The sequence below is a fragment of the Hemiscyllium ocellatum genome, chromosome 7 (genome assembly GCF_020745735.1).
Source record: "Hemiscyllium ocellatum isolate sHemOce1 chromosome 7, sHemOce1.pat.X.cur, whole genome shotgun sequence".
Classification (NCBI taxonomy): Eukaryota; Metazoa; Chordata; class Chondrichthyes; order Orectolobiformes; family Hemiscylliidae; genus Hemiscyllium; species Hemiscyllium ocellatum.
The window spans coordinates 80,301,239-80,317,162 of NC_083407.1; the positions used below are offsets into that span (position 1 = coordinate 80,301,239).

Below are 15,924 nucleotides of genomic sequence, written 5' to 3' on the forward strand. Positions count from 1 at the left end.
ATCTCCTGATAAGTGCATGAATCAACTTACCTCTAAATCTATGACCAAATCTTGATGACAAAACTGTGTTTCAAAATTGATTGAATGAAGTTCCTCTGTCACAATCAGAGGACCCTGTAAAAATGGGAAAAATAACAACAATTAGAAAAGTGACAAATGAAAAGGAAGACTCAGCAAAAAGAACAAGTGACTGTATAAAAATCGCATTGAAGGGAATTTAGCAACAGGTTCAAGAAGGGATGACTGCTTAACGAGTAATCAATTGAGATGTACGTATTCGAGAGGTGTGATGTTTAATACAGTTTAATTTTAATATAAGTTTGTTGACTTGAATTATTTTTGTCAAAATATACATAATGAATTTGAATCAAGCTGATACGATACTTAGAAAGAAAATGCTGACAATATTGTACAATATCAGTAAAATGCATGAACTTGCACTTGAATCTAAGCATAGATGTTGACAGCAGAGAACTTGGCAACTCAGTTATGTATGTGCTAGTTCCTCACTACAGCAATCCAAAACCAAAACCCTAAATATTCCTCCGCTTTGAATATCTAAGTAATTTCCCTTAAAAAAGGTGTAATGTCCTTTGCTTTCATGATGCTCTGACAATGTAACAGATTGGGGGTTTGTCATCGGGAATTTTACCAGACTGGGGGCTCAGATCCCAGATTTGAGCAGGTAGGAGCTCGACTGAGATCTGGCTGGTTCATGTATGGGAACTGAATGGATTTGGACAGATTCAAATAGACTAGAGGGTTACTGTCCTAGATCTATAAAAAAAAAACTTTGGTGAGAAAATATGTTTAATTTTGATTACATTAAAAGGTGAGAGAAATGGCACTTTCCTTTACTAAATGCTTTCAAGGGGTGGAAGAAATGACTTTGGGAGTTTTACAAAAGGTGAGCAATGAAATGCTACTGGCATTGGCAGATAGGCCAATGTCTGTGAAGAAAAGTAATTTGCAGAAATAGCTTGGCATTTAAATGTGCTGGAAAAGTCATCAGAATCTATGGAAACAGGTAAAATTTAAGTGAAAATGAAGGAGCTCGAGCTAGAGGCAAAAGAAAAAGAAAGGAAAATGGAAATTAAACTGTTTGAATGATGGTTACAAGCAGAAGATAAGTTAAGGGAGAGGAGATTCTTGGCTGACCAAGAGAGAAAGGTTGAACTTCAGAAATTGCAAATCAGTCAGAAAAGTCAATTTAAAAGGAATGGATATGAAGGGAGAAGGTAGAGATACATACAAATATATTAAACAAACCACATTTTGATGAAAAAGATGTCAAAGGTTTTTTTAATTTCGTTTGAAAAATTGGCTAGGCAGATGGATTAGCCAGAGAATTTGAGGGTAATGTTACTTCAAACTGAGCTGAAAAGCAGGGCTACTGATGGTGTTTACAGCCTGAAACCAAAAATGTTGTATGAATTTGGAACATCCTCAGGAATATACAAAATGTATCAAATGTATGAAATATATACAACTGGGATTTTTGAAAATCGGAGAACTACCCATCTAACATGAAAAGCTCTGAAACAAGTTTATAAAAAGGCACCATTTAATTTAAAAATGTACCAAGGCATTTGTTAGACAATAGACAATGACAATAGACAATAGGTGCAGGAGTAGGCCATTCTGCCTTCCAGCCTGCACCACCATTCAATATGATCATGACTGATCATCCTTAATCAGTATCCTGTTCCTGCGTTATCTCCATAACCCTTGATTCCACTATCCTTGAGAGCTCTATCCAACTCTTCCTTAAATGAATCCAGAGACTGGGCCTCCACTGCCCTCTGGGGAAGAGCATTCCACACAGCCACCACTCTCTGGGTGAAGAAGTTTCTCCTCATCTCTGTCCTAAATGGTCTACCACATATTTTTAAGCTGTGTCCTCTGGTTCGGCACTCACCTGTCAACGGAAACATGCCGCCAGAGTGTTCAAACCTTTAATAATCTTTTTTGTCTCAATCAGATCCCCTCTCAGTCTTCTAAACTCAAGGGTATACAAACCCAGTCACTCCAGTCTTTCAGTGTAAGGTAATCCCGCCATTCCTGGAATAGACCTCATGAACCTACGCTGCACTCCCTCAATAGCCAGAATGTCTTTCCTCAAATTTGGAGACCAGAACTGTACACAGTACTCCAGGTGTGGTCTCACCAGGGCCCTGTATAGCTGCAGAAGAATCTCTTTGCTTCTATACTCAATCCCTCTTGTTATGAAGGCCAGCATGCTATTAGCCTTCTTCACTACCTGCTGTACTTGCATGCTTACCTTTAATGACTGGTGTATAAGAACACCCAGATCTCTCTGTACTGCCCCTTTACCTAAATTGATTCCATTTAGATAGTAATCTGTCTTCCTGTTCTTGCCACCAAAGTGAATAACCATACATTTATCCACATTAAACTGCATCTGCCATGCATCTGACCACTCACCTAACTTGTCCAGGTCACTTGTAATCTCCTAACATCCTCATCACATTTCACCCTGCCACCCAGCTTAGTATCATCAGCAAATTTGCTAATGTTATTGCTAATATAATCTTCTATATCATTAACATATATTGTAAAAAGCTACGGTCCTAGCACTGATCCCTGCAGTACCCCACTGGTCACTGCCTGCATTCCGAAATGGAGCCATTTATCATTACTCTTTGTTTCCTATCAGCCAAACAACTTTCAATCCAAGTTAGTACCAAGCCCCCAATACCATGCGCCCTAATTTTGCTCACTAACTACCTATGTAGGACTTTATCAAAAGCTTTCTGGAAGTCCAGGTACACCACATCTACTGGATCTCCCTCGTCCATCTTCAGAGTTAAATCCTCACAAAATTCCAGAAGATTAGTCAAGTCTGATTTCCCCTTCATAAATCCATGCTGACTCTGACCTATCCTGTTACTGCTATCCAGATGTGTTGTAATTTCATCCTTTATAATAGACTCCAGCATCTTTCCCACCACTGAGGTCAGACTAACTGGTCTATAATTTCCTGCTTTCTCTCTCCCACATTTCTTAAAAAGTGGTATAACATTGGCCATCCTCCAACGCGCATGAACTGATCCTGAATATGTCGAACCCTGGAAAATATTCACCAATGCATCCACGATTTCTCGAGCCACCTCCTTCAGTACCCTGGGATGTAGATTATCAGGCCCCGGGGACTAATCAACCTTCAGACCTAACAGTCTCAAATAGCTAAAAATACTTGCAGTAATAAGTAAGAAGACTACCCAGGAGAAGACAGCAGATTCAGGAAAAAGAGAAAGGAAGGCTGCAGGAAGGAGAAAAGACCATCTGTGTGGACTTTAAATGATTAAGTGCTAATTTCCTGTTACTATTGGTTGTGTTATTAGAGCAGCATATTAGTAGAATTGTGGTCAACTAAAGGATAGTGGTTAGTTAGGGGAAGAGTGTTCGGTTTGTTAATAGTTTTGTTAGTGTTCACTGTTAGGGTTAAATAAATAAATTGTTATAAAATATAAATATATAAAACTCTAACACCTCTCTGCATAACAAGACTTATTCTTACCTTTCTGCTTATTCGCCATCATATATTAAATTGATGATTACTCATTACACACTTTCCAATGAGAAGAAATCATCCTTCTTTGTTCACCATACCAAAACTATTCAGCATTTTTAAAACGACTCAACCTAAACTGTTTTTGGCCTCTTCTGCTCCAATGGAAATAGCCCATCAGCATTACAATTATAGACTTATAATCCAGTCATCATCATGCATTTATGCTTTCTTTTAACAAGAATTCATCTCTTAAATCATGGATTCAGAAGCTTTAAATATTTTAACTGCGTAATGTTACTGTTTTAGGAGCAGCAGAAAATACTCTTCTATCATGCTGGCTTTTTGGGTACAACGAATTGATTAATAGAGGATTTGAAAGATTTACCTCATTTCCTTTAGTTCCTGCAGAGGATTTCTGTTCTTTGAGTTGCTGTCAAAACATGTACATATTAAAATAGTTACATTTTCAAATTTTCTCCTAAAGGTGCTTGTTTCCAATGGTTATTGGTAGACACCAATATTGTTCCATATATTTTATATCAAAACATTTCACACAGTGAATTACTTCTGCAACATACTGATTAATGTGCAGCCTAGCATTCTACGTTAACAAACTATCAGAATCATAGAATGACTGGAAGGAAATTCCTTGGTTAATAGAAGAACTTTGGTCATGAAATTAGAAGTCCCTGCTCTTCTCTGAATTATCACATTTTAAAATTTGCATCTGATGCAGCAAAATACTTTCTAATAAAGCATTTCCCATTACTGAACAAAAGTATCAGCCTTTGAATGAGGCTCCCTGAAAGTGGAGTCACAGGTAGACAGGATAGTGAAGAAGGTGTTTGGTATGCTTTCCTTTATTGGTCAGAGTATTGAGTACAGGAGTTGGGAGATCATGTTGCTGCTGTACAGGACATTGGTTAGGCCACTTTTGGAATATTACGTGCAACTCTGGTCTCCTTCCAATCGGAAAGGTGTTGGGAAACTTGAAAGGGTTCAGAAAAGATTTACAAGGATGTTGCCAAGGATGTTGGAGGATTTGAGCTATTGGATAAGCTGAATAGGCTGGGGCTGTCTTCCCTGGAGTGTCGGAGGCTAAAGGGTAACCTAATAGAGGTTTGACAAAATTATGAGGGGCATGGATAGGATAAATAGACAAAGTCTTTTCCCTGGGATGGGGGAGTTCAGAACTAGAGGACATTGGTTTACAGTGAGAGGGGAAAGATATAAAAGAGACCTAAAGGGCAAACCTTTCACACAGAGGGTGGTACGTGTATGGAATGAGCTGCCAGAGGACATGGTGGAGGCCAGTACAATTACAATATTTAAAAGGCATTTGAATGGGTATTTGAATAGGAATGGTTTGGAGGGATATGGGCTGGGTGCTGACAGGTGGAACTAGTTTGGGTTGGGGTATCTGATCAGCATGGACATGTTGGACCAAAGTGTGTGTTTCCATGCTGTACATCTCTATCACTCTATGACTCTAAACCAGTGCCCTTCTGAGGAAGGGTTACTCAAACCAAAACATTTACTCTGATTTCTCTCCACAGATGCTGCCAGATCTGCAGAGCTTTTCCAGCAATTTCTGTTTTTGTGACCCTTTTGACCCGATGTTAGATTGAAACCAAATAAAAGTTAACTCAGGGTAGCAGCTCACTAACCATTTTCCAGCCACCATATAAGAAATTAATGCCAACAGCCTATTCTGGAAGATGACATAGCCAAGACCAAACCTGTTCTAATCCAATTATTTCACAAATAGGTGTAGGAACACTTGCCTGTACAGATATCCTGCCCAAAGAACCCAGATCAGCACAAAATAAAAATAAATCTAGGAAATTCTTGGTGGTTTAATATCATATCAGGTAGTGCGGTATTACTCGCTAAGCAGGGAAACCTGATTAGCATTTTCAGTCCGGTAGATTAATTATATTATAGACATCATTTGTTCATTTTGAAATGGATAAACATTTTTTTATTACCAGGTGCCTGAATTCCACAGAAAGACTTCCATTGACTGACTCTTCCATATTCATTACTTTGCTGTTAGTGCCTAATATATTAAACTTGCGATATCTGTGAATAAAGAGCATGCCATTACAATGTTGCTAACAACTTGCAAAGTTTTTCAAATTAGTTGAATAATTTTTAACTTCTATTTGCCTACCCTCTTGCTGTTGAACTTTCTCTGCAAACAAAAGAAAACAATGAGTAGAAAAACCAAAAAAAACTTACTGCAGAATTGAAATACTATTTGTTAGATTGAAAATAGAATATTATTTTAACATACTTGTCAATTGTAGCTTTCACCTTTAGCTGATAGTTCAACTCAGGTAACTTTACCAAAAACCTATAAGGAAAAATAAACACTGTTACAAATGACATTAAGGTATTTTCTGCAGTTGCTCCTGGATTTATAAAGTTGCAACAGCCATCTCCCTATCTGTCTCTATCTAGGAAGGGATCACTGAGTCTAACTCCATTCTCTTACAGCCATAACTTATGTCAAGAAAAATCTTTTCAAACTTACTAGCTAACATTAAACTACTAACATTTCAGTTGTTGTGTAGTAATGTTGCAAAATGACAATTTATTTTTATCTTTTAAAACATGTGCTCATTCAGGAATAAGACAGATTATTTGGTGAAATGACTTTAGTCAGCCATTATAGCAGGCGCTGTCTCTGTAATTCTGGTAGGAGTTTGTCAGACTGCAACAGAGTAAAGGGCTGGTATCCCAAAGTGGATGGGGGCAGGTCCTCGGGCAGGATTTCTTATCACAGAACCAAAATTTGTTATAGCACTAAAGAAAGTCATTCAGCCCATCATATTTTAGCCAACTCTTTAAATGTACGTTAATCCCCATGAGTTAGTATCCTGCTTTTTGCCATATCCTTGCGCATGACATTTATACAATTTGCATTCCATACACTAACTACTCGCTGTGTGAAAAAGTATTTTTCTCAAGTCACATTTGTTCATTTTGCAAATCACCTTAAATCTACACCCTCTTGTTTTTGTTTCTTTGATGAGTTTCTTCCTACTCTCTATCTAGTCTACTCATGATTTTGAACATCTTTACCAGACCTCTTTGCAGCCTTCTTCTCTCCACCAGAACATTCCAACTTCTTCAGTCTATCTCATATTTGAAGTTCCTCATCCCTGGAAACATTCTAGTAAATTGCTTCTGCACTCGCTTCAAGGTATTCACATCCTACAATGCGGTGCTCAGAACTGTACGCAATACTCAAGCTAACATAATAATTCTTACTCTTGGAGTTGCTGCCTTTTCAACATCTGTAGAACTTGCAAGTAGTTATAGGTCAGTGTGTCTTGTGAGTTTTGGCATGCCAACATAAGTGAGTATCTCCAGCACAGAGGTTATGTCCTACAGTACCTAGCACTGCTGTCTCACAGTATCAGGGACCTCAGTTCAATTCCACTCTTGGGTGACTGTGTGGAGTTTGCACGTTCTCCCCATGTGTGCATGGATTTCCTCCAAATGCTCTGGTTTCCTCCCACAGTCCAAAGATGTGCAGGCTAGGTGAACTGGCTGTACTAAATTGCTCTGCAGTGACCAGGGATGTGCTGAACGAGCCATGGGAAATGCATGGTTACCGGCACAGGGTGAGTCTGGGTGGGATGCTGTTTGAAGTGTAGATGTGTCGAATGGCCAGCATCCATATTAGAGGGATTCTGTAAGGTTGGAGGAGTGATTTCCAGGATAAGACTCCAAATTGGATGATAACTTTAAATAAAAACATTTTATGTCAAACTCCCTGATGGATGTCAGCCAGTCAGGTTTTGGCAGTGTAGGGCTGACAGCTGCACATCGTCATGCAGAAACTTAGTGGTGAATGCAGATGAAGTGCCCACGCACTGACTCCACATTCTCTGAGGGCAGCAGGGAACTCAATGTCACTGTTACTGCCAGAAACACAGCCCAAGAATATTCAAATGTGACAATGTTAAGTGAATAAAACTTCATCATAGCATTCTTCTGTTAATCAGAAAAAAAAAGCATGCTCACCTTAATTTCACAGTGAACTGCACTCCTGTTTTTAGGACCATTGGTCTTTGTGGATGGGTTGGCATACAAGGCTGTCTTTCTACTAAAAAGGAACTGAAATAAATTGAACAGAAAATAAAATTTGTGGCTATTTACATAGGCCATAAACACTCTTATTGTGAGGGTTTGAAGTTATAATTATGACTATAGTCTATTAGTGTTAAAAGTTAGATTGTGCAAAATGGTAATTGTGGTAAAACCTCAAGATTACTTGTTCTTGACTTCATACAAAACGTTACCACCCAGCAAGACACTGAACCATTTAGATCAGATTTTGTAAATGCTATTGAGAATTCGTTGATGTCAAATGGAATGACATCAACAATGTAAAAAGGGAATTTGATTTTATTGGGTTAATCAGTGGACAAAATCAGTCACCTAACTGCTGCTCCTGAACACACTTCAGGGATTACTGCTGATATGCATGTTTATTTAGACATTGGCTAAAGACTAGATCACACCCATTCATAATGACCTCTTATGTTAAAGAACCTGTTGTCACTCACTGCCTAGGTTCATACGTGAAGAATTGCTATTTTAGTAAGGTAGCAGTGCTGCTGTTAATGAAAAAGAAACAAAGAAAGAAACAAAAAAAAAGAAAATTTATAGCCCAGGAACAGGCCCTTCGGCCCTCCAAGCCTGAGCTGATCCAAATGTACTGTCTAAACCTGTCGGTCAATTCCTAAGCATCTGTATCCCTCTGCTCCCCACCTACTCATGCATTTGTCCAGATGCATCTTAAATGAATTGACAGCGCCTGCCTCTACCACCTCAGCTGGCAACGTGTTCCAAACGCCCACCATCCTCTGTGTGAAGTACTTATTGCGTGTATCCCCCTTAAACTTTCCACCTCTCACCTTGAAAGTGTGACCTCTCGTTCTTGAATCCTTCACCCTGGGAAAAAGCTTGTTTCTATCCACCCTGTCTATCCCCTTCATGATTTTGAAAACCTCAATCAGGCTCCCCCTCAATCTCCTTTTTTCTAATGAAAATAAATCTAACCTACTCAACCTTTCTTCATAGCTAGCACCTTCCACACAGGCAACATCCATGTAAACCTTCCCTGCACCCTCTCCAAAGCGTCCACATCCTTTTGGTAATGTGGCGACCAGAACTGCACACAGTGTTCTAAATGCAGCCGAACCAATTTTAACACGACTTGCCAGCTCTTATACTCAACACCCCGTCCAATGAAGGCAAGCATACTATACGCCTTCTTGACCACTCTGTCCACCTGTGTAGCAACCTTCAGGGTACAATGGACCTACACTGCCAGATTTCTCTGCCCAGCAACTTTTCCCAAGGCTCTTCTGTTCATTGTATAATTTGCTCTAGAATTAGTCTTGCCTAAATGCATCACCTCACAGTTTTCTGGATTGAAAATCATCTGCCACTTTTCCGTCCAACTCTCCAGTCTATCAGTATCCTACTGTATTCTCTGACGGTCCCTTATGCATTCTGCTACTCCACCAATCTTCGTGTCATCTGCAAACCTGCTGATTATACCAACAGTGCCCTCCTCTAGATCATTTATGTATATTATAAACAACAGTGGCCCCAGCACTGAACCCTATGGAACACTTCTGGTCTACCTTTCTCCATTTCAGGAAACTCCCTTGAAGAACCATGTTACAGCAGAAGTCACTGCCTTCATAGGAGATGCAGAATTTTTAAAAATCAACTTAACTCAATTTAAATAACTAAATCACTGTGGAATTGGGTAGAGTGAAGTGGCTGCTTCACTGAGCATAGTTTTTTTTAACAACTTACAACTGAACTACATTTGTTAATATGCAATTGCCTTTATGATTTCTTTTTTCCCAGTTTCACATTTTATCCCGTCCCAGATTAAAACTCTGCATCCTATCCTTGAGCAAGTGTAAGGCTACAGGCACATGCATGGTCAGTGCTGCTCTTTGGTTTAGCTTACCAGGTATTGCATTTGAGTCGAGTGAGAAGAAACATTTGGACACGTTTCCCCTGTTTGCAATTTTCTGAACAGAGGAAAAAAGGCAGAGATAAATTTAGTTAGGTGTCCACTTCGGTAATGCTCTCCCAGGTACTGGTGGGGCTTTTTACGAAGCATTACTAGGATTGCACTTGTGTCGGATTCAGATTCAGCATTGTTACTTTTATAAAGTAGCAAGGGGATAACCCTCTTCTCTATCATTGACTGATTTCACTTACTGCATGACGCAGTACAGGAGCACCAATGTAAAGCTGGTGCATGTGCCAAATCTTCCTCAATTTTGCCAAATCCAATGGGAATCCAGAACAAGTTTCAAGATTATACAGATCTGACATTCACTTTTATCTGTCCCCGTGATGAACATGAGCACTTAAGCCATCTGAATGCTGCCTTCCAGAAGAAACCGAATCAAGAGGCCCAGAGTACTATTGCTGGCAGTTCCAATTTTCCATCAGATTCATAGATGAAGCCACCACTCCTACATGCACATGCAACTTATGGAAAAAAACATAGCCAACATCTTTTCAAGGGCAATTAGGAATGGACAATAAATGCTAGAATAGCCAACAACTGTCACATCCCATGCACATTTTTTCTTTAAAAAGCTATCTTCTGGACCAGAATTTCTGGATTACAATATCTAAATAAGCTGCCTTTTTGTTTTAATCAAGGTTTATACCTTTTGATGAAACTGTAAATCAAAATGTTCACTCTTTCTTCCAAATGTGGTCTCTGCAGAGGCATTGGATCTCCTTCATAAGTCACCTTTTGCAACAGTTCTTCGAGTTTTTTAAGCTGTCTTCGGACCTGAAATAAGCTTTCTGCGAACAATGTAAACCTAAATCAAAAGAATTTACATCACTCAAATACACCATGTACTATACTGAAAATTAAAATAATTCTTATACAGCGTACACTACCAGTTCTGCAGTTGATCAAGGCAGGTATTGTGCGGACCTCCAATGCAGGCAATTTGCTGTCGTCTTTTCCATTCTGTTAGCTCTTCAAACAGTTGTCTATTCATTAGAAAATCCATTTGGTTTAACAATTCTGTGATTTTATGGAGTACCTCCTAGTTCATACAGAGATTCAAGAGTGAGTAGATCCTGAATATGTATGATCTAAATACAGACAGAATTCCCTCCCCCTACTCCTTCCCCCACCAACCATTCACTACCTGCAGAAGAGGCAAATAATGGGGCAAGATGGCCTTGAAGAGATTCTTGGCCCAAGTCTTGCCACCTCAGCAATTAAATTCTGGACAAGAAAACCCACTGGGATGTTCTTAATCTCAAGTCAATTATGTGGTCAATCAACCTAACGCCTCCTTGATTATTTGCCTTTCTGCTAGGCTAGAAAAGAGGCTCGTTTTCCAACTGGGTAACCAGTGTGGTCTGCCAACCAAGTTATGAGGGGGAGCTCTAATTTACCTAATCTAAGTGCAATTGGAGACATGGATGGAGGACAAAAGGATGACATCTGAAAGATCACAGAAGCAAAGGAAAAGGCTCCCCTTTCTTGCTTTTGGATCCCCTGAGGTGTAGATCTTAACAGATTATCTTTAACTATCCAGAAGCTGCTGGTGAGGACTGCAATAAACTGAGATGCTTGCAAAACCTCACAAGTCAGCTGGTAACAATCAATTGAATTTTCTCAGTGGTGGGAAGATGGTTAATGCACATTTTATATGATGTGGAGGTGATGGTTTTTGACTGGAATGATAGCTACCTGATGAAGGAACAGGGCTCCGAAAGCTTGTACTTTGAAATAAACCTGTTGGAAAATAACCTGGTGTTGTGTGATTTTTAACTTTGTCCACACTTAATATGTCTGCCCCCACATTTAGTTGCAAAAAGGAAAATTGCAACTCATTGAATAATTGGGTCTACACTAGCAAATCAGAAACTCACTTCATGTCATTCTCCTGCACATTATTACCTGAAAAGGAACAATCTAATTTCTTTTGAATGACTTAATTGAACCTGCTTTCACCATACTCTCAAGCAGTGCATTCCAGATCTTAACCACCTATCGTGTGAAAATGTTTTTCTCCATTCATTTTCTCTTCTTTTGACATTTGCTTTTAAATCTGTGCCCACTTGTTCTTGATCATTTCAAGAGTGGAAACAGTTTCTATGTATTCACTTTGTCCAGGTCCCTGACAATTTTGAATAGCTCTTTTGAATCTCCTCTTGGCCTTCTCTTCTCACAAGATAAAGAATTCTAATTTCTTCAAACTATCTTCTACACGGTGGGAAAAAAAATCTTCAAGGAAATTGTCAAACAAACCTTTCCCTCCCCTCAGCAGCTGAAAAACATTGCTTGCTGAGATTTAAGTGCATTACGTAACGTCAGAAGACAGAGGGCATTCATAATGATACAGCTGGCAAATGTATCATAGATAAGAATGGTGAACAAATGGTTTCATTAGGAATATTTTGTGATAGAGTACTGCTATAGGGAATAATCCAAATGATCACGGCCAGTCAGCCTACGCTTGTCTGGGCAAACTATTGGAAAAAATGTTCTGACTGAAAGTACTGCGTGCCACTTACCAAGCCAGGGATTCGTTAAGGGAAGATCGTGATTAACTTAATTAAATTTCTTTGAGGAGACACAAGTAGTTTCTAAGGTTAATGATGCATTTTGGTCAATAATGTTGTCTGCATAAATGTTAGCAAGATTTTTAACAAGATGGCACATGGTAGACAGGTCAAAGAAAGGCCCATCATTCACAAGAATGATCCTGGGAATGAAAGGCTTATCAAATGAGGACTCTGGGTCTAGTTGAGAAGGATGAGGAGGGATCTCATTGAAACTTACAGAATAGTGAGAGGCCTGGATAGAGTGGATGCAGAGAAGATGTTTATAGAAGTAGGAGAGACTTGGACCTGAGGACACTACCTCAGAGTGAAGGGACGACCCTGAGAACTGAGATAAGAAGGAATTTCTTCAGCCAGAGGGTATTAATCTGGGGAACTCATTGCTGCAGGAGGCTGTGGAGGTAATTGAAAACAGAGATAGATAGTTTCTTGATTAGTAAGGGGATCAAAGATCACAAGGAGAAGGCAAGAAAATGGGGTTGAGAAACATATCAGCCATGATCGAATGATGGAATAGACTCAATGGACCAATGGCCAAATTCTGCTCCTATATCTTAACGGTCATTAGATGCAATGGGAAATGGCAAGTCAGATCTAAAATTGGTTCAGTGGCACTGAGAAAAAAATGTATGTTTGTGACTGGAAGACTACTTCCAAGCATATCTGTGGGGCATAATACCAAATTCCTTTATATTTGTAGGAAGTAATTTAGACTCAAACATAGGAGCTATGATTAAGAAGTTTGTGAATGATACAGATTAGTTATGTGGTTGATAGTTGCAGATAAAAATATGGAAGATATTAAAAGGCTGGCAAGACAGACAAAAAAATGACAAGTGTAATTCAATCTGGAGAAATGTGACGTAATTGATTTGGGGAGGCCAAACGCAACATAAGTGTAGAAAATAAATAGCTGGATGCTGAGGATTGAAGAAGAACAGAAAGACCTGGGCTGCACATTTATGAATCCATAAAGAAAGCTAGGTGTGAAGACAACAAATGAGGTAATTTCCATTATTAGCTGAGACAGACAATATAATAGCAGATGGGTTGCCCTAATCGATATAAAATACTAATTAGGCCACAGTTAAAGTAATGATCAGCTCATGCCAGGAAATATTTGACCACTCAAGAAAGGGTACAGAGATGATTTATAAAGATGTTCCCAGGACTGCAGTATTTTTTTAAATTCATTCACAGGATGTGAGCATCACTGGCTGGCCAGCATTCAAAGAACAAAAAACAAAGAAAATTACAGCAGAGGAACAGGCCCTTCAGCCCTCCAAGCCTGTGCCGATCCAGATCCTCTATCTAAACTTGTCACCTATTTTCTAAGGATCAGTATCCCTGTGTTCCCGACTCATTCATGTATCTGTCTAGATACATCTTAAATGATGCTATCATGCCTGCCTCTACCACCTCAGCTAACAATGCATTCCAGGCACCCATCACCCTCTGCATAAAGAATTTTCGACATATATATCTCCCTTAAACTTCTCCCCTCTCACCTTGAACTTGTGACCCCTAGTAATTGAGTCTCCCAATAGCAAAAAGGTTCTTGCTATCCATTCTGTCTATACTTCTCATGATTTTTGTAGATCTCAATCAGGTCTTCCCTCAACTCTTCTTTCTAATGAAAATGATCCCAATCTACTCAACCTCTCTTCATAACTAGCACCCTCTATCCTAGGCAACATCCTGGTGAACCTCCTCTGCACCCTCTCCAAAGCATCCACATCACCATGTGTGGTGACCAGAACTGTATTCAGTATTCCAAATGTGGCCGAACCAAAGTCCTATACAACTGTAACATAACCCACCAACTCTTGTAATTAATACCCCATCCAATGAAGGAAAGCATGCTGTATGCCTTCTTGACTTCTCTAAAGAACTGTGTTGTATCTTCAGGATACAATGGACCTGAACACTCAGATCTCTCTGTACATCAATTTTTCCAAGGGCTTTTCCATTTACTGTATAGTTTGCTCTTGAATTGCATCATCTCTTATTTGCTAGATTGCATCATCTCTCATTTGCCAGATTGAACTCTATCTGCATTTTACTGCCCAGCTCTCCAACCTATCTATATTCTGCTGCATTATCTGACAGTCCCCTTCACTATCTGCTGCTCCACCAATCTCAGTGTCATCTGTAAACTTGCTAATCTCCTCCAGATCATTTATGTATATCACAAACAATAGTGGTCCCAATACTAATTCCTGTGGAACACCACTGGTCACAATTCTCCATTTTGAGAAACTCCCTTCCACTACTGCTCTTTATCTCCTGCTCCCCAGTCAGTTCTCTATTTACTTAGCTAGTACATCCTGCGCCTTCACTTTCTCCATCAGTCTACCATGGGAAACCTTATCAAACACATTTCAGAAGTCCATGTCTATGACACCTACATCCCTTCCCTCATTAATCAACTTTGTCACTTCCTCAAAGAATTCTATTTAGTTGGCAAGACATGACATTGCCTGCACAAAACCATATTGCCTATCACTGATAAGCCCATTTTCTTCTAAATGTAAATAGATATATCCCTTAGTATCTTTTCCAGCAGCTTCCCTACCACTAATGTCAGGCTCACTGGGTGAAATTAACTGGATCATCCCTGCTACCCTTCTTAAACAAGGGGACAACAACAGCAATTCTCCAGTCCTCCAGGAACTCATCCGTGTTCAAGGATGCTGCAAATATATCTGTTAAGGCCCCAGCTGCTTCCTCTGTCACTTCCCTCAGTAACCTGGGATAGATCCCATCCAGATCCAGGGATTAGTCCACCTTAATACCTTTTAGACTACCCAAACCTTCCTCTCTCCTTATGCCAACCTGACCTAGAGTAATCAAACATCTAACCCTAACTTCAACATCTGCCATGTCCCTCTCCTCGGTGAATACCCATGCAAAGTACTTATTAAGAATCTCTCACATTTTCTCTGACTCCATGCATAACTTTCCTCCTTTGTCCTTGAGTGGGGCAACCCTTTCTCTCGATACCCTCTTGCTACTTATATACAATGAAAAGGCTTTGGGATTTTCCTTAACCCTGTTTGCTTAAGATATTTCATGATCCTTTTAGCTCGCTTAATTCTTCATTTCAGGATGGCCTACTTTCCCATCATTCTTTCAAAGCTTTGTCTGTTTTCAGTCACATAGACCTTAGGTATGCTTTCTTTTTCCTCTTAGCTTGTCTTAGAATTTTATCTGTCACCCATAGTTCCCTAATCTTGCGATTTCTATCCCTCACTTTCACAGGGACATGTCTGTCCTGCACTCTAATCAACCTCTCTTTAAAAGTCTCCCACATATCAAATGTGGATTTACCTTCAAACCGCTGCTTCCAATCCACATTCTTCAGCTCCTGCCAAGTTTTGCTAAAGTTGGCCTTCCCCCAGTTTAGCACTCTTCCTTTAGGACCATTCTCGTCTTTGTTCATGTATATTGAAAAACTTATGGAATTGTGATCACTATTCCCAAAGTCTTACTCTATTGAAACTTCAACCATCTGGCCGGGCTCATTCCCCAACACCATGTCCAATATGGCCCTTTCCCGAATTGGAATATTTACACACTGCTCTATAAAACCCTCCTGGATGTTCCTTATAAATTCTGCTCCACTTTGACCTCTAACACGAAGTGACTCCAAGTGAATATTACCCTGATGCTCTTACATCTTTCCATAATCTATTACATATTTGTACCTCTATCTCACGCTCGCTGATGGGAGGCCTGTAGTA

General features: G+C 39.6%; 1 protein-coding gene across 2 annotated transcripts in view; it reads right to left on the reverse strand.

The window, feature by feature from the left end:
- Positions 1-15,924, reverse strand: part of LOC132817162 (signal transducer and activator of transcription 4-like) — a 101,288-nt gene that overhangs the window by 22,170 nt on the left and 63,194 nt on the right. For both annotated transcript variants that reach the window (XM_060827379.1, XM_060827382.1), the window contains 8 exons: positions 10,499-10,650; positions 10,258-10,416; positions 7,571-7,663; positions 5,832-5,891; positions 5,709-5,729; positions 5,524-5,617; positions 3,921-3,965; positions 31-114 (listed from right to left, as the gene is read on the reverse strand). In XM_060827379.1, coding sequence (XP_060683362.1) covers positions 31-114; positions 3,921-3,965; positions 5,524-5,617; positions 5,709-5,729; positions 5,832-5,891; positions 7,571-7,663; positions 10,258-10,416; positions 10,499-10,650 — 708 coding nt within the window. The remainder of the gene's footprint in view (positions 1-30; positions 115-3,920; positions 3,966-5,523; positions 5,618-5,708; positions 5,730-5,831; positions 5,892-7,570; positions 7,664-10,257; positions 10,417-10,498; positions 10,651-15,924) is intronic.